Here is an 18,843-nt window from a genome sequence, read left to right as displayed (position 1 = left end):
TTGCTGCATTTCTACACTGATTGCTGCAGTATTTGAGGAGTTGCGAATGGTGCTGAACATTGTGCAATCATCAGCGAACATCCCCACTTCTGACCTTATGATTGAAGGAAGGTCATTGATGAAGCAGCTGAAGATGGTTGGGCCTAGGACACGACTCTGAGGAACTCCTGCAGTGATGTCCTGGAGCTCAGATGATTGACCTCCAACAACCACTGCCATCTTCCTTTGCACTAGGTATGATTTCAACTAGCAGAGTTTTCCCCCCGATTCCCATTGACTCCAGTTTTGCTGGGGCTCCTTGATGCCAAACTCGGTCAAATGTTGCCTTGATGTCAAGGGCAGTCACTCTCACCTCGCCTCTTGAGTTCAGCTCTTTTGTCCATGTTTGAACCAAGGCTGTAATTTGGTAAGGAGCTGAGTGGCCCTGGCAGAACCCAAACTGAGCGTCACTGAGCAGGTTATTGCTAAGCAAATGCTGATTGGTGGCACTGTTGATGACACCTTCCATCACTTTACTGATGATCGAGAGTAGAGTGATGGGGCGGTAATTGGCTGGGTTGGACTTGTCCTGCTTTGTGTATACAGGACATACCTGGGCAATTTTCCACATTGCCGGGTAGATGCCAGTGTTGTAGCTATACTGGAACAGCTTGGCTAGGTGTGCGGCAAGTTCTGGAGCACAGGTCTTCAATACTGTTGCCGGAATGTTGTCTGGACCCATAGCCTTTGCAGTATCCCGTGCCTTCAGTCATTTCTTGATATCACGCGGAGTGAATCGAATTGGCTGAAGTCTGGCATCTGTAATTCTGGGGACTTCAGGAGGAGGCCGAGATGGATCATCAACTCGGCGCTTCTGGCTGAAGATTGTTGCAAATGCTTCTGCCTTATCTTTCGTACTGATGTGCTGTGCTCCGCCATCATTGAGGATGGGGATATTTGTGGAGCCACCGCCTCCAGTTAGTTGTTTAATTTTCCACCACCATTCACGACTGGATGTGGCAGGACTGCAGTGCTTAGATCTGATCTGTTGGTTATGGGATCGCTTAGCTCTGTCTATCGCATGCTGCTTATGCAGTTTGGCATGCAAGTAGTCCTGTGTTGTAGCTTCACCAGGTTGACACCTCATTTTGAGGTATGCCTGGTGCTGCTCCTGGCCTGCCCTCCTGCACTCTTCATTGAACCAGGGTTGTTCTCCTGGCTTGATGGTAATGGTAGAGTGGGGGATATGCCGGGCCATGAGGTTACTAATAGTGGTTGAGTACAATTCTGCTGCTGATGGCCCGCAGCGCCTCATGGATGCCCAATCTGTTCAAAATCTATCCCATTTAGCACGGTGATAGTGCCACACAACACGATGGCGGCACAGTGGCGCAGTGGTTAGCACCGCAGCCTCACAGCTCCAGTGACCCGGGTTCAATTCTGGGTACTGCCTGTGTGGAGTTTGCAAGTTCTCCCTGTGTTTGCGTGGGTTTCCTCCGGGTGCTCCGGTTTCCGCCCACATGCCAAAGACTTGCAGGTTGATAGGTAAATTGGCCATTAGCAATTGCCCCTAGTGTAGGTAGGTGGTAGGGAAATATAGGGACAGGTGGAGATGTGATAGAAATATGGGATTAGTGTAGCATTAGTATAAATGGGTGGTTGATGGTCGGTATAGACTCGGTGGGCCGAAGGGCCTGTTTCAGTGCTGTATCTCTAAACTAAACTAAAATGGACGGTATCCTCAATGTGAAGGCGGGACTTCGTCTCCACAAGGACTGTGCGGTGGTCACTCCTACCAATACTGTCATGGACAGAAGCATCTGCGGCAGTCACATTGGTGAGGACAAGGTCAAGTATGTTTTTCCTTGTTGGTTCCCTCACCACCTCCCGCAGACCCAGTCTAGCAGCTATGTCCTTTCGTACTCGGCCAGCTTGGTCAGTAGTGGTGCTTCCGAGCCACTTTTGGTGATGGACATTGAAGTCCCCCACCCATAGTACGTTTTGTGCCCTTGCCACCCTCAGTGCTTCCTCCAAGTGGTGTTCAACATGGATAAGTACTGACTCATCAGCTGAGGGAGGGCAATAGGTGGTAATCAGTAGGAGGTTACTTTGCCCATGTTTGACCTGATGCCATGAGACTTCATAGGGTCCGGAGTCGATGTTGAGGACTCCCAGGGCAACTCCCTCCCTACTGTAGACCACTGTCCCGCTACCTCTGCTAGGTCTGTCCTGCCGGTGGGACCGGACATACCCGGGGATGGTGATCGCAGTGTCTGGGACATTGTCTGTAACGTATGATTCCGTGAGTGTGATTATGTCAGGCTGTTGCTTGACTAGTCTGTGGGACAGCTCTCCCAACTTTGGTACAAGCCCCCAGATGTTAGTAGGGAGGACTTTGCAGGGTCGACAGGGCTGGGTTTGCCGTTGTCGTTTCCAGTACCTCGGTCGATGCCGGGTGGTCCGTCCGGTTTCATTTCCTTTTTATTGACTTCGGAGTGGTTAGGTGCAACTGAGTGGCTTGCTCGGCCATTTCAGAGGGTATGTAAGAGTTAATCACATTGCTGTGGGTCTGGAGTCACATGTAGGCCAGACCAGGTAAGGACGTCAGATTTCCTTCCCTAAAGGACATTAATGAACCCGATGGGTTTTTACAACAATCGACAATGGTTTAATGACCATCATTAGACTAGCTTTTAATTCCAGATTTATTAACTAAATTCAAATTCCACCTTCTGCTGTGGTGGGATTCAAACCCATGTCTCCAGATCAATACCCTGGGTCTCTGGGTTACTAGTCCAGTGATAATACCACTACGCCACCGCCTCACCTTAGCAAACAGGTCAGTGATGAGAGGGCATAGATTTAAAGTGATTGGTAGAAAGATTAGAGGGGAGCTGAGGAAAAACTTTTTCACCCAGAGGGTGGTGGTGATCTGGAACTCACTGCCTGAAAGGGTAGTTGACGCAGAGACCCTCAACTCATTGAGAAGGAGTCTGGATATGCACCTCAAGTGCCATAAGCTGTGGGGCTACGGACTAAATGTTGGAAGTTGGCATTAGAATAGGTGGATCATTTTTCGGCCGGCACAGACTTGATGGGCCAAGTGGCCTCCTTGTGTGCCTTAAACTTGCTATGATTCTATGAGTAATGAGTTTTGTGTATTCTGAATGCTGAACGTGTCTATAGACCAGCTAGGAGAACTGAAGAGATTTCATTAGCTACTGTGAAAATGAATTATTAAATCTAGCTTTGAAAGGTGAAAACTTTTATTTCAAAAGGAGATGGGACAGTTAACTCAAAAGGGGTGAAAAGGGATGTAAACATCCTCTGTTGAATGTAAGTCAGTCTTATTCTTTCAGCATTTTTGTGTTGGTACGAAAAAAAGGATCCCAGCTACACATTAACATGTTTCAATTATGCTATACTAATTGCTCAAATTCATTAACTTAAATGCCAAAACTTAAGTTATTTTAAGTTTTTGTTGCTATATTACTGATGGAATATCTTGAATTGATCAGTATGTGCCTGGAATTATAGCATTTGCTTTTAAGCCATTGGGTGAATGATTTGAACTGTTTTTCTTGCATTCAAGCCTTGTAGCGTTCTTTTCTCCCTTGCATGTCCTGAAGGTATTGAGGTATGGTTCTTTGGATGCCAGTTACCTGCTGGCTTCTTTGCATGAATGACCATTCATGTGTGGACCTAGGTGATATTAAATTTACCAAAAATGGAGGGAAAGATATCACAGTAGTGTTTTGACCCAGACTTTGCCTGTCATTGATGCACACTTCTGACAGGGTTTGATGAATAGATCACAGTTGACATTTTTTTACCTTCTCCTTTACCCAGGTCCCTAAATACAATTATAACTGTAATTGAGTGTGCATATTATAAAGTGTTCTTTCCTTCCTGCCATCCTCCTTCCTTCACCCTGTCCAAAATTACTAATTATATATGAATGCAATACATTTATTCTCAAGATTAAAGACAAAAGACATTCTCTTTGAAGAACCGAAGATAACTTTTCTTTGAATCTGTTACAGTATTCAAGAAATACTCTCTGTTGAAGTGAGCAGCAGATTTGGTAGGTTAGTAGTTGACTAATTGTAGTTTTGTTGCTAGTTACATTACCCAGTTAGCCCTGAAGGTAACTGGTGTGATTATCTGCATAAAATTCTTGTTCTCTTTTCCATTAACAGTTGAAAATGAGAGCACACTGGTGTTCGCAGAAAATGCACATTGTAGTTACTTTAAAATTGAAGGATATTACTTGTTCTTAAATTGATTGGCACTTCAAAAACTTCCATCTCAGCCGTTTGAATACATAATTCAGTAGATTAATGAAAATTTTGCAAGTGCGACTTGTACTCAAGTTTATTTTGCTGTTGATTTGAGATGATGCACTCGAGGCCAAATGAGAACAAATCTAATGTATCTAGATTTATTTATATTGGTAAATTTTGGAAAGTTTTTTTTCCCCCTGGAGAGCCTCTTGAACAGTGAAGTTGTACAGCTTTGATCTTGCTGCGGAGTTATGATTTGAAGTGCCATCCTGGTTATTTCTCTCACCTGCATGATATTAAGTAGTTGGCTTTCTCCCCCATTTTCCATTTCTTCCACCTCCTCCCTGCCCCACCAGCCTACCCTCGGTCCAGTGTTGCTGAGGCCACTAGTGCCAAGTTTCAGTGCTGGCACTTGCTGGTATATTCTTACCTTGTTAGCCCTCTCAATTCGTTGACCAGACCACATAGTAATGGCTATTTGAACAATGAGAGTTAGCAAGATACTCAGTAATGCAAGGCATTACGACTAATGTTGCCATACCCAGTATACGTGGATGCACGTTTTGCACTGGGGTGGCTACATGATTGTGAGTGGATTGGTTTTTCCCATCTTTGCCTTCCCACCTGCCGATCTCTAGCCCAGAGGCACCAAGGGCACTAGAATTGGAACTTCTGCTCTGGGCAAGATCTGTATCTCAGTTGCTAACTTTCAGGTCTGTGCTACTTGGTATTACGCTGGGTTGTGCCTTTTACACCACTGAGGGGAATTCTTAAATTTCATGTTAAATCTAGTAATGGTCTAAGTTGATGCTATTCTGGTTAAGGGTTTTAAAAAAAAAACTGAGATTACACTTGTTAGGACCGATGCGAGAGGAGTGCACTGTTGTAGTTCCACTTCTCCACAAGTCACAATGTATATTTAAATTTTCCCACTTTTCGATACCGTCAGTCATATACTGTTTTTGCCCAGAATAAAACACACTAACCAGGTTTCTTTAATGAACAACAAAATTATCAGTTATTATAAACAAGTCATAACCAGCAATGAAGTAAAGTATAAACACACAAAATAAAATTTTAAAGCTCCCTTTTTACTGTAGCCACACAGTCTCCCTCTTCCCTCCTCTCTCCTCTCCCCCCCCCCCTCTCTCTCTCCCCCCCTCCTCCCTCTCATCCCCCCCCCTCCTCTCTCTCATCTCTCCCCCCTCCTCTCTCTCTCTCTCCCCCTCCTCTCTCTCTCTCTCTCCCCTTCCTCTCTCTCTCTCTCCCCCCTCCTCTCCTCTCTCTCCCCCTCCTCTCTCTCTCTCTCCTCCCCACTCCTCTCCTCTCTCGCTCCCCCCCCTCTCTCTCTCTCTCCCCCCTCCTCTCTCTCTCTCGCCCCCGCTCCCTCTCTCATCTCTCTCTCTCTCTCTCTCTCTCCCCTCCTCTCTCTCTCTCTCCCCTCCTCTCTCTCTCTCTCCCCCCTCCTCTCTCTCTCTCCCCCCTCCTCTCTCTCTCTCCCCCCCTCCTCTCTCTCTCTCTCCCCCTCCTCTCTCTCTCTCTCTCTCTCCCCCCACCTCTCTCTCTCTCATCTCTCTCTCTCACCTCTCTCACTCACTCTCTCTCTCTCTCTACCCCTCCTCTCTCCCTCCTCATCTCTCTCTCTCCCCCTCCTCTCTCTCTCTCTCCCCCTCCTCTCTCCTCTCTCTCCCCCTCCTCTCTCTCTCTCTCCCCCCTCCTCTCTCTCTCTCTCCCCCCTCCTCCCTCTCTCTCTCCCCCCTCCTCCCTCTCTCATCTCCCCCTCCTCCCTCTCTCTCTCCCCCCTCCTCTCTCTCATCTCTCTCCCCCCTCTCTCTCTCACCTCCCCCCTCCACCCACTCTCTCTTCCCCCCCCCTCTCTCACTCTCTCACCCCCCTCTCTCTCTCTCTCTCCCCCTCCCTCTCTCTCTCTCCTCCCCCCTCCCTCTCCTCTCTCTCATCCCCCCTCCTCTCTCTCTCTCTCCCCCCTCCTCTCTCTCTCTCTCCCCTCCCTCCTCCACTCTCTCTCCTCTCCCCCTCCTCTCTCTCTCTCTCACTCTCCCCCCTCCTCCCTCTCTCTCTCCCCCCCCCTCCTCTCTCTCTCTCTCCCCCCTCCTCTCTCTCTCTCTCCCCCCTCCTCTCTCTCTCTCCCCCCTCTCTCTCTCTCCTCTCTCCCCCCTCCTCTCTCTCTCTCTCCCCCCTCCTCTCTCTCTCTCTCCCCCCCTCCTCGTCTCTCTCTCTCCCCCCTCCTCTCTCTCTCTCTCTCTCCCCCCTCCTCTCTCTCTCTCTCTCTCCCCCCTCACCTCTACTCTCTCTCTCTCTCCTCTCCCCCCCTCCTCTCTCTCTCTCTCTCCTCCCCCCTCCTCTCTCTCTCTCTCTCTCCCCCCTCCTCTCTCTCTCTCTCTCCTCCCCCTCCTCCTCTCTCTCTCTCCCCCCTCCTCTCTCTCTCTCTCCCCCCTCCTCTCTCTCTCTCTCTCTCCCCCCTCCTCTCTCTCTCTCTCTTCCCCCCCTCCTCTCTCTCTCTCTCCCCCCTCCTCTCTCTCTCTCTCACCCCCCTCTCTCTCTCTCCCCCCCTCCTCTCACTCTCACTCCCCCACTCCTCTCTCTCTCTCCCCTCCTCTCTCTCTCTCTCTCCCCCCCACCTCTCTCTCTCTCTCATCCCCCTCCTCCTCTCTCTCTCTCTCTCTCCCCCCTCCTCTCTCTCTCTCTCTCCCCCCCCTCCTCTCTCATCTCTCTCCCCCCTCCTCTCTCTCTCTTTCCCCCCTCCTCCCTCTCTCTCACTCCCCCCACCTCCCTCTCCTCTCTTCCCCCCTCCTCCCTCTCTCTCTTCCCCCCCTCCTCTCCCTCTCTCTTCCCCCCTCCTCTCTCTCTCTCTTCCCCCTCCTCTCTCTCTCTCTTCCCCCCTCCTCTCTCACTCTCTCCCCCCTCCTCTCTCTCTCTCTTCCCCCCCTCCTCTCTCTCTCTCTCTCTCTCCCCCCTCCTCTCTCTCTCTCTCTCTCACCCCCTCCTCTCTCTCTCTCACTCTCCCCCCTCCTCTCTCTCTCTCTCTCTCTCTCCCCCCTCCTCTCTCACTCTCTCACTCCCCCCTCCTCTCTCTCTCTCACTCTCCCCCCTCCTCTCTCTCTCTCTCTCTCCCCCCTCCTCTCTCTCTCTCTCTCTCCCCCCTCCTCTCTCTCTCTCTCTCTCCCCCCTCCTCTCTCTCTCTCTCTCTCCCCCTCCTCTCTCTCTCTCTCTCTCCCCCCTCCTCTCTCTCTCTCTCTCTCCCCCCTCCTCTCTCTCTCTCTCTCTCCCCCCTCCTCTCTCTCTCTCTCTCTCCCCCCTCCTCTCTCTCTCTCTCTCTCCCCCCTCCTCTCTCTCTCTCTCTCTCCCCCCTCCTCTCTCTCTCTCTCTCTCCCCCCTCCTCTCTCTCTCTCTCTCTCCCCCCCTCCTCTCTCTCTCTCTCTCTCCCCCCTCCTCTCTCTCTCTCTCTCTCCCCCCTCCTCTCTCTCTCTCTCTCCCCCCTCCTCTCTCTCTCTCTCTCTCCCCCCTCCTCTCTCTCTCTCCTCTCTCCCCCCCTCCTCTCTCTCTCTCTCTCTCCCCCCTCCTCTCTCTCTCTCTCTCTCCCCCTCCTCTCTCTCTCTCTCTCTTCCCCCTCCTCTCTCTCTCTCTCTCTCTCCCCCTCCTCTCTCTCTCTCTCTCTTCCCCCCTCCTCTCTCTCTCTCTCTCTTCCCCCCTCCTCTCTCTCTCTCTCTCTCTCCCCCTCCTCTCTCTCTCTCTCTCTCTTCCCCCCTCCTCTCTCTCTCTCTCTCTCCCCCCCTCCTCTCTCTCTCTCTCTCTCTCCCCCCCTCCTCTCTCTCTCTCTCTCCCCCCCTCCTCTCTCTCTCTCTCTCTCCTTCCCATGCTGGTGAACTGGAACGATAAAAGGGATTTATGGTCAGAACGCTGTTACAGACAGAAAAAACACTCGGGCTGAATATTTGCTCATTCTTGAAGAAAACCGCAGATGCGGTGTTGTGTTCCAAAACTGGCATACAATCTAGCCTCCCGAGTACACATCAGTGTGTCATTAGGATATTTTAGACTAATTCTTTTCAGGTGGCATTGAGACGTAATTAACAGGCTTTTCGTCAAAGACAAGAGACTAGATGAGTTGAAACAGTGGAGTTCTCAGGGTCGTTTGGAGAGGTGCTGGAAAGCTGAGCTAGGCTATGGTCGTCTCTCCTTCCTTGGGAATTCCTCCTTCTGCAGGCTTTTTGCAAGGGATGGAACAGGCTGGGCTGAGCTGGGGTTCTGTCCGATCAAGGGGCACGTGACTGACACTTCTGCCCACATCTTCCCCAGTTACTAGGGTTTCTGTTCTATTTCTAACTTGAGTCATGTGACAACCAGTAAAACATTGTTGCCAAACTAGTTCTTTCAGTGTCCTCTTGACGATCCTCTTGGGGAAGAAAAAAGCTGGTCAAACATTACTTCAGTTTGACTATGAATTCCTCAAATTATTTTAACAAAAACAATCACTTTCATACGCACTGTACTGAATTAGTGGTTGTCACATGGATGCATGTATGAGCAGGAAGGAGAATTGTATGTTTAAGACTAATTAGAGTTTTAGCTATATTTTAAGTAGAAAAATCAGCTGGAGGCATTCTGTATCTATTTGTGTATTCGTATAACTGTTATTGAAACTCAAATTATTTTTTAGAGCAGTGATAAAGTGACATAAAATTGTATTGCCCATTTCAGTGTAATGGGCAGAAAGTGATCTTTCTCGTGTTGTGCTTCAGTAAAAACTTTCCCATTGTCGAAGCTTAAGCATCTTGGAACGTACTTGTACTGCTGTAGTTCATATTCATTCTTTGTGTATTTAACATGTTAGCTAACTGTGCAAGCAATCGGAGGACCAGTTTTGCTGTTTCACCAATTTTCTTCCCTTTTCATTTTGATACATTTAAAAACTATACTAGGAGTCAGTATGACCCTATTCCTGAGAGCTGAGACATTACAGTCAAGCCCAGTTCTTTCAGTGCACTTCCACAGGGAGTCAGGTATAACAATTGAAAGATCTCCTAACTGCGCAAAGCAGAAGTAGAACCTGGAACCTTTTGGTGTATAATTACCTCAACCGTTATTTAAGGTCACTAAAACTTGCGCATTATTTGGATGACACTGAGCTGAGGTGACAAAGTGCTCTTGGAGCACATCATCCTATAAAAGTGATAAGCTTTCACCAAAGGGGATGTTTGTGTAGACCCATGATTGTTGACTGACTTGAGTTTGCAAGAGTAGGTGACTTTTATTTTTATTTTCCTAATTTTGTTTTCATTCTACTCATATTTGAGATGAATTGTCAGTTTTAGTAAATACTGTGTACAGATGGCAAGAGGAAGGTGTAAATTTGTTTCCCTAAGTTTGCTGTTACCTTGTAAGTCTAATGTGATTACCCCTTTCCCTTTTTTTATCGGTACTTCTGGACTCTGCTGACTTTCATCGTTCCAATGGGGGATTCTCAACCTGCCTAATGTTAAATCTACGTGGGACTTGCAATGAACACTAATGTCCAATCCTACATATTTTAACTAAATTAATAGCCTAATGATCGATTTGTTCCTGGAAATATGGATGGTCAAGCAAATAACATGGGCGGACCGATGGTTGGCAGCCCTGCTGGGTTTCCTCGTGGAAATCAAGTTGGAGAGTTTGGTGCAAACAAACGCCGTAGATACTAATTACTGATCTGAAAAATACAGTAGCCTTTAGCCATTCCACTTAAAATTGCCTCGAGTATTTTTGCAGATTGTATCAGTTGTAATGAGCTTTAGTACAATAAGGTCTTTGGTATTTTACTGTTTCAAATATTCTTTTAACTTCCTGTTGGATGTATTTGGTAAATGTGCATGATCTGTTTCAGTAATCCACAATGTACATAATGTAATGCACAAGTTGCGAAGAATTTGGACAAGAACTCTCATTGAGATGTTACTATTTTGATATTTGTTTAGCTATTCTAGCAACCACCTCCAATGAAACAGTCTTCTGGAACAATTTCGTATTTTGTGATTTTTGTTTTTTTTTAAGTGATTACAGACAGTAAAATTGGAATCTCAAATGGCTTATGTGTTTTTATTTTCTATTGCTGAAGGCTTTATGCTGATGTGTTAGGTATTTTAAATATAGCAGGGAGGAGAAATATAGCATATAGGTGGGTTTGCATTTGAGTTTATGTTGGAATGTGGAATGGGCTTAAGTTTTTGACATGAAATAGGCAGAATTGAGGTTCATTGACCATACCATGCTGTGTTCGTTTTTAAGGATATGGCGTATTCTGTTTCTGGTAGTTCAAAAGTTTTTGAAATATTTGATGCCATTGATTATATCTAACAGGAGTGACTTGCATATGTAGAATGGGACATTGGGCCTAAAATTCAGTGTCCCTAGAAAATATGCCTACCTTGCAGGAAAAGTAAATCAAATATAAACCCACCTTTTTGAGGTTGATACCCTCTAGTTTGTCTTAACTTGCCTGGTATACGTTACAATACACATTTCAAAATGCAAATAAAGTTCTCAGCAATCTTTCTATTGTAATGTATTCATTTACTGCCCTAATTGTATCTTTTGTTCAAAAGTTAATGTATTGCTGTTGCTCATTTCTGAGCAGCACCTATTAAATTTTTTGAAAAGTTTGTAATCCCTGATTTTAGTTATTTTTAGATGGATGGGTAATCAGAGTTGGTAGGAATGTTGTTTCTAATTTAACTTCCAGTTTTTAAGAGGGTGGAACAGAGGATTTAAAGTTATTTTTTAAAGCAATCCATAGCAATACAAAAATTTAAGCAACTTAATCATTTTATTTGATGTATGTCTGAGATCTTCAAGGTACGAGGTCAGGATTTCTGTTTCTGTCACCCAATCTTAAATACACAGTAACCAGAGGCAATCAGCAGGTGGCGTTATGGTCCAGAATTAAGTTGCTCAATTGTTTAACTAGTTCTCTCACTGTCCAACCAAATATGTGAACCTTAATAGCAGATGTTTTGGTAGTTGCCATTAAAAATGGAGTACTTTAATGGAACTTCTTTATTTTTTATTTCCTGCAGTCCCTTACCCATTTTTGAAGGTGCTGACTGTTGCCGGTTTGGGTCTCTCAGACTCTGGTATCTCACCCAAATAGCAGTTCTTCATGAGAGCCCAGCTGCTGAGTGCTAATTTAGAACAGACCAAGTTGAATCGGGGGCCTTTTCTATTGTGTATGCCCTGTCGCTGTTGGTTCATCAAAGCCATGTTTGGAAATGTAACAATAAACAGCAGGAAAAAGATAGATGTATTTTGAAATTTTGTACAGAGATGACTTGAAATGTTTAAAAGAATTTATTGAAAGTTAAACATGGATGTTAGACTATTTGGCTCAGTTCAAGGCAAATGGTTGGACTGTTATTTTGATGACAATCTGGAGCAAAAAAAAAGGCAATTTGTGCCATTTTAAGTTTACTCTACCCAGAGTCCATGTATGTTTTATCTTGAGTTTGTACCCTGCTTTCCTGCCATGATATGTTGATTTTGCTTTTTAACTGTAAATGTTTCTCCCCAACAGTTTTTTTTGGGGGGGGGTGGGGGGGGGAGAGAATGAGGTTGAGACAGGAAAAGTTCTTTTTGTAGTCTTCAATTTCCCTTGGCAACAGAATGATCCAGCTCCCTTTTATAGGTGTCAATTGTCATCAGAATTTCTCAGATACGTCCACAGTCCTATTCAGTTTTTAAAAAGGTCTTCAGCTTTGGAGGCTTTTGAACTTGCCGACTTCGCAAAATCTACATGTTTAAGTTACTTACTCTACACATATCTGTATTTTTGATTATTTCAATACCTACATCATGTTTTCCCCCTAGAGTCACTTGATTTTTTAATTCATAACTTGTTCTGTATACGACTTCGAAATTGCTAGGTTTACTGTTCTCTCTACCTTTTCTAATGTTTATATCTTTTATGAAGTAGGGTGACTAAAACTGCTTGCCATTCTCCTAAGTTGGCTTTGCACCTGTAACTTGTTCCGACTTACTCAACGCAACCTGGTGCCTAATTTATTTATGGCTGCATCATACTGACTGCTTTCATGATCTGATTGTAACTTCCTAATCCTTTTCTTAGTGAAAGCCCTTATGTTATATCCATATTTGTTGTATCTTTTACATGCATGCTCTTGCATCTAGTTATATTAAAATCTATCTGCCATTCCATTTGCACAATTGATCCAAGTTTCCTAAAGATAATGCATCTTTTAAACATTACATGCCCAAACTGGTCTGTGCTATCAGCAAATCTGGGAATACTCACAGATAATGTGACCACAAGTGGTCTGAAACAATGACACTAGTTGCTTTTTTTCCCCTCCCAGATAAGTTTCTACTTTTTTTTTGTTGCTGAACCAATGCTGTCAACCTAAACAATTTTATGAGCCTTAACCTTCTCTACTAATTTCACATGAACTTTTTTTTTTTTTTGAAAATCCAAGTAAACTACTGGCTACCCTTCTAGCTTTACCTCAGATTTCCGGTAGCTTTGTCAGCCATGACCTGCATTATTTCTAAAATCATGTTGTCCGATACCTGTGATGTTTACTTCATTTATTGCATCCTTTGGGATGCCCTTAAGCACTTGTCTTCACTCCATGTTGAATTGTTTCAGGCATGCCATTTATTTTTAAATATTTGACCTAAATTTGCTAATGTCCACACCTTTGCTACTACAGCCAATGCTTCACTGATTTTCTTTTCATTCCTTGATAATTGTCGGAAGTCCCGTCTTCCAGCTTAGTGAATGTTTTAATCCTTCCTATTTCTGCATACTTACTAACAACTTCTGTGTTATGGATCACTTGGCACATTTACTGTTACAGGAGTTTGTCTGCAGTCCTTGTGTGTTTGACAACTGATGTGAAGAATTGATTCAATATATCCACTATATCCTGTTCATCTGGTTTTTGACTATCCCAAGATATCCTAAAATAAAGGTAATGTATATGCTCAAAGTGGGGAATGCACCTGAAACTGCTTCCTAGATTAGTACGTTTTTAGTTTAAAGGGAAGAAGTATTGCTGTATATAGTTCTAGGGAATTAAATAGAACCATTAGCGTTCGGTGAACACTTGTGAAATGATGACCACAGCATAGCTTCATTCAGAAGAGAAAAGAATAACTGTACTGGCCTGGAAAACGGCTGTTAATGAGATTAGATGGGATCTGGCTCAAATTCACTGGGCACATCAGGTACTGATCAGTAGGGAATATTCAAATTAGATGGATCATAGCTAAAGTAACTAAGGTGAAAGGAGTATGTCAAAAGACTGATTAAGTTGAGATTAAACTAAACAAACTCAAGATATAGGATAAAATAATAAATATGGGAAATAGTATGGAGGTGAACTGGGAGATTGGAGTGCTAAAAAGAATATGAGAAGACAGTAGATAAAAGAAAATAGTGGGGTTTTTAGAATTAAAAAGTAAAAATGGTGACTGAAGGGGAGATTAGAGTAGTGGCAGATGAAGGGGTGATGGATGTGTTTTATTTGCATCAGGTTTACAAATGGTAGTGAAGGTGAAATTATTAGGAAAGGAACAATTGATCGAGATATATGTTGAAAAGACATTAGTTTGAAATAGCAGTCAAGGTGGATAAGTCACTGGGTGCTGATGCCATACATTTTAGGCTGTTGCAGAAGCTCTGAGAGCAATGGTTTTGATGTTTTAATTCTTGTTAGATATGAAAATTATACCATGGAGGATAGCTATTCTAATGTATCTGTTTAAGAAGGAAGAAAAGGATAAACCAGTTAACTTTATATCTGTTGCAGACAAATTCTTAATAATTTGAGGTCAAGTTGACGAGCATTTAGAGAGAAATGGCATAATTGAGGCCAGCCAGCAGACTTGTTAGAGTTGCATTCTGTTTGACAAATATATTTGCTTTTAAATGAGTAATTGACTATAGATAAATGGAGAATGTTAGATTTAGTGTACATAACTTTTGTGACAATATCCACCAAGGGGCTTGCATATGGTTTATGAGGAAATGTTGAAGTGGATATGAAGTTGATTGGACAGGAAACTGTCTGAAGGTTAATGGGTGTCGCTTGGACTGGAGATGGGTTGGATGTAGTGTACTCCAGGAGCCAGTGCTGGGTCTACATTTTGTGAAGACAGCAATATAAATAATGCATGATTTGGTTTGGAAGTATGATGAGATTTGCTGATGGCTTAAATGTGTAGCAAACTGGATCACTCAGGCTTGTAGAATGCCAGCTGAGTGGCAAATGTAATTTGTGAGGAAATGTGAATATATTTTGAGGAAAAATGAGGTATAAATGAAAAGATGCTGCAGGTTTTGGAACAGACACCTGATGGTGCAAACATAGAAATCCTTCAAAGTTTGTTTCAATAAAACCGTAAATACTCCAATAGGATTCTGGGTTTATAACTGATAAGTTTGTACTGTGCAATAGTGAGGCTGCAGTTGAGTGCTGTGTGCAGTTTTGGGAACCCCATTATAAGAAAGAGGTGTAAGTACTCGCCGGATAGTCCCAGTGAAAGGCCTGAACCTTGTTAGTATTTGAATGACAGGCTGCATATGAGCATAATCCATCTGCTTCAGGCTGCCTCAACATTGGCAGATGGGTCAGAAGAAAATGGGTCTGTGGGGTGGGGTGGGCAGCAGACCAGCACATCTACTCCCTGCCCCACAAAATTAAAAAAACAACTTGTGTGGCTCCTCTTTTTCAGTTGAATCACCAGCAGATACTCGGCAAGGCATGCGCTCCACCCTGTACTGTTTAAGATGGCTAGTCACAAAAGGGGAAGATTGCTGAATCCACAGGGATGAGGTGATGTGATTCCCACCATTCTTGGGGTGCTGCCATGCTGCTCTGTCAAGTGGGAAGTCTTGAGATCTAACCTGGAGAGTGAATCAAATTTGTCCAGTGTGCAGGCACAAAGGATGGGAAGATGCAGTTTGGAGAGATGTCATTATGGGACTATTACAGTAAAAGATGGAAAGTCAAGAGAAAATTGAATAGAGGTTTTGAAAATTATGAAGTGTTCTAATAGGCTGAACAGGAAAATACTTGATCTGCAGTTGGTGAGCCAATTTTGGGTCATTAACTTTAAATTTCAAAGTGAGGAGAAGTTAGGAAAAATTTCTTAACCTGGAATGGTTAGAAGGATTTGCCACAGGAAGTAGTTGAGATAAATACCATTGCATTTTGAAGGCAGTCTATTAAATATTTGAAGTGGAGAACGATAGTGGATGGGGAAATGACTAGGGAAATGGGAGTGGTTTTGAATTCCTATGGGACAGATAGCACAGTGTGTTGAATGCCCCCCCTTGTGTGCCATAAAACTCAGATTCAATACAACAGTACCACACAATTTATACTTTAATAAATCTGTTGGTTCTTCCTTGTTCTTATTATGTGGTCATACAAGTTTTTATTTCCCCCGGATGGTCTTTGTGCTTCATTTTTTTTCTTAAAATGTCTGCATCCCTGTCATTATTTGTTTCCATGTATCATTTAAAGTATGTTTACCTGTTCCTTTTTATTCAATCAATGTGGTCTAGGTATTGCTGGGTTTTGGGGCGCTCCGGGGAGGCATTGTAGAAGAAGGTTAGAGAGAGGGAGGAGTGAAGCCTTGAACTGATTTAAATGTGAGGATGGGATTTTTAAATTTGAGGTTTTGGGGCTACTGACCAGCAAAGACAGGAGTGATGGGTCAGTAGGACATGATGTGGGATGGGACATGGGCAGCAGAGCTTCGGATGAGCTAAAGCTGAGGATGTGGGGAATGGGTGGCCAACTGGCAGAGTATTGAGATGTTTCCCCTGGTTGGGGAGTCTAGAACGAGGGGACACAATTTCAAAATAAGGGGAAAGCCACTTAGAACCGAGATGAGGAGAAATTTCTTACTCAGAGGGTTGTGAATCTTTGGTATTCTTTACCCCAGAGGGCTGTGGAAGCTCAGTCATTGAGTATGTTTAAAGCCGAGATTGACAGATTTCTAAATACTAATGACATAAAGGGGTATGGGTATAGTGTGGGGAAAAAAGCATTGAAGTGGATGATCAGCCATGATCGTGTTGAATGGCGGAGCAGGCTCAATGGGCTGATGGCCTACTCTTGCTCCTATGTTCCTATGTATTGGAATTTTGGCGGGCAGCCATAAAAGCGGGGCTAAAGTGTGGCGAGTCGAAGAGACTTAGCAGTTGGCAGGAAAAAAGACAAGCGCAAGGGGAGAGCCAACTGTAACAACCCCGACAAACACATTTTTCTACAGCACCTGTGGAAGAGCCTGTCACTCTAGATTCGGCCTTTATAGCCACTCCAGGCGCTGCTCCACACACCACTGACCACCTCCAGGTGCTTACCCATTGTCTCGAGATAAAGAGGCCAAAGAAGATTGGAATTTTAGTGTCTGGAGTAGATGGATGCAATGATGTGAATTTCAGTCACTGAGGAGGAGCAAAGGCAGGTGATGTCATGGAGGTGGAAGCGTGCAATAAACTCTAATCTTCCTACATGGTTTTCCATGTCATAAACATGTTTGTTTTTCCCTAACTAGTCTTGTGCATCCTAATCAACTGTGAGTCATGATCTCTGGTTGTATTCCCTCCTTTTCCAGACTTCTTTCCATTTGCTGTTATGTCCTTTACTCATTGGGAATCTATGTGCGTGCAATTGGGCAATGCCCCCTAATTATGGAATCCACACGACAAGTGTAATTGTTCTCAGTTGTGTTCTTTACCATGCTATTGATGAAGTTAGAGAAGTGAAACATTAGACACCAACCATTGGACAAAGAGAGCGATTAAGATTTTCATCAACCTTTATGGTAGTGATTTTGGTTACTTACTAAAGTATTTGTGCTGGTCCCAATCATAGTTGTTGATTTCTTCGACAAATCAGGCCAGCAATGTTCACCTTTTTAGGTTGACTCTTCCAGGTGATCATCTGATTTCTTCTCTTTCACTATTGCTTCCAATCTGGGTGACTGCCTTCTGGAATGTGTCTCCCTCATTACATTGAGTACAGCTGGTAGTTCCTTGAGTTCAGTGTTTTTCTGCTGGAGCAAAATAAGTGACATTTATCTGTGTATATTCCTTTGAACATCTAAATATCTGGAATAACGCACATGTTGCACACACAACTAATAGAATTTCTGATGTCCACCATTTTTATACTCCCAACAATAGTGCTACTCACAGTTTAACTAGAATTAATTTCACTTGCCTACCATAGTTTTGGCAGACTCAGTCATTTTGTCTTACTGCTGAACTCGTGCTCAAGCTAAATTCTCGCCTTTTCTCAGTGTAAACTCGCAGCTTTTTTACTTGGCTTTTTTTGTCATTTTATGTAGTCTCGTCTACAAATTGATTACTTTTGTACTTACTGAAATAACTGACGTGTGTGTTTTGGATAGAGAAATTTCTTCATTGTTTCTGATTCCTATTTTAGATCCCAAAGTGATGTTCAGCACAATGCTCGTGAAGCATTTCTGACCTTGGAAGATACGTTATTGGTATAAACTTAATTCTGCTTCCTTATGCACGTGCAACCACTATATAATTTTAAGTATATGTAATACATATGGAAAAATGTGTTATTGCCAGAAGGCACCACTTGGCTGAAGAAAACTTGGGTAGATAAAAGAAATTCGTGACTGAATTCTTACTAAAATGCATAAATTTGATGAGAGAATCTCTGAAAGAAACATGGCCTTTATAGCTTTAATTTTTAATAGCGAAATTTCCATTATCTCCAGTTAAGTTGCCTAGCAGAATTTTTCGGTGTGGGTGGGCGACTATTTCCTTGAGGGAAATGTTGAAGATAGGTAATGTAGGTTTTGTTTGTATTTAAATAAACAATGTACCTTTCATTTTGTAATGTACTTGTATGATACATTGGAGACAGGAAAGACGTGCAAAACTAAAATTGGAGAATGTGGGAGATTCTAATTATCAATTTCCATATGCTGGATTTTGGACATCCAACTGTGAGCTTTAGTTTGCTATGGTCATTTCAAAATTTCTATCATTAGCGACTGGAATAAATCACTTTTGAAGTCCAGCATTGTACTTACTCCACAAGGCTGTATACACAGCTAAAAATAACATTGCTTTATTGGAATACACAGCATGTGCTGAAATGTGGCCAAATTGATGTACTTTGTACATGTATTTAAATATTAAGTAGCTTTAAGTGCACATAGGCTGCAAAGAAAAACCCTATTATGGAAAAAAAATCTCTGGTAAATTGCATACTTCTGGAGACAGAATCCAGCATGTACAGTGGTAAATCTTATTCTGTTGCTTATTTTAAGTGTTTCTTTTGCCCTCCTTCTCTGCTTTTCTCTCCCCCCTCTGAATTGTCTGGAAAGGTCCCAAGTGAAAGAGTTTCAGGGCTCCGATATTTTTTTTTAAAGCATCCTAAATTCCTAATCGTTAAAAATTTAAGCATGTGAGTTAATACTTAAAAGTTCCTGTTGTCAATTACATGTTGCTACTCACATTTTTAAAGGAAATTCTGAATGGCATTGGGTATGAGATAAAAAGAAACTTCTGTAC

General features: G+C 43.5%; 1 protein-coding gene across 7 annotated transcripts in view; it reads left to right on the top strand.

Moving 5' to 3' along the window:
* LOC137377604 (non-POU domain-containing octamer-binding protein-like) overlaps nucleotides 1-18,843 on the top strand; it is a 127,482-nt gene that overhangs the window by 71,578 nt on the left and 37,061 nt on the right. For 2 of the 7 annotated variants that reach the window (XM_068047422.1, XM_068047421.1), the window contains exon 11: nucleotides 9,827-10,921. The exons of 3 other annotated variants lie outside the window; for them this stretch is intronic. In XM_068047422.1, coding sequence (XP_067903523.1) covers nucleotides 9,827-9,964 — 138 coding nt within the window. In that variant the 3' untranslated portion in view covers nucleotides 9,965-10,921. Of the gene's footprint in view, nucleotides 1-4,022; nucleotides 4,064-9,826; nucleotides 10,922-11,335; nucleotides 11,369-18,843 lie in introns of those variants that run through there. 2 more of the 7 variants (XM_068047424.1, XM_068047425.1) reach the window with 2 other exon arrangements.

This window comes from Heterodontus francisci, chromosome 15, assembly GCF_036365525.1.
Source record: "Heterodontus francisci isolate sHetFra1 chromosome 15, sHetFra1.hap1, whole genome shotgun sequence".
Lineage (NCBI taxonomy): Eukaryota > Metazoa > Chordata > Chondrichthyes > Heterodontiformes > Heterodontidae > Heterodontus > Heterodontus francisci.
The sequence above is the reverse complement of the archived record's forward strand: the minus strand, read 5'-3'. Positions and strand labels throughout refer to the sequence as shown.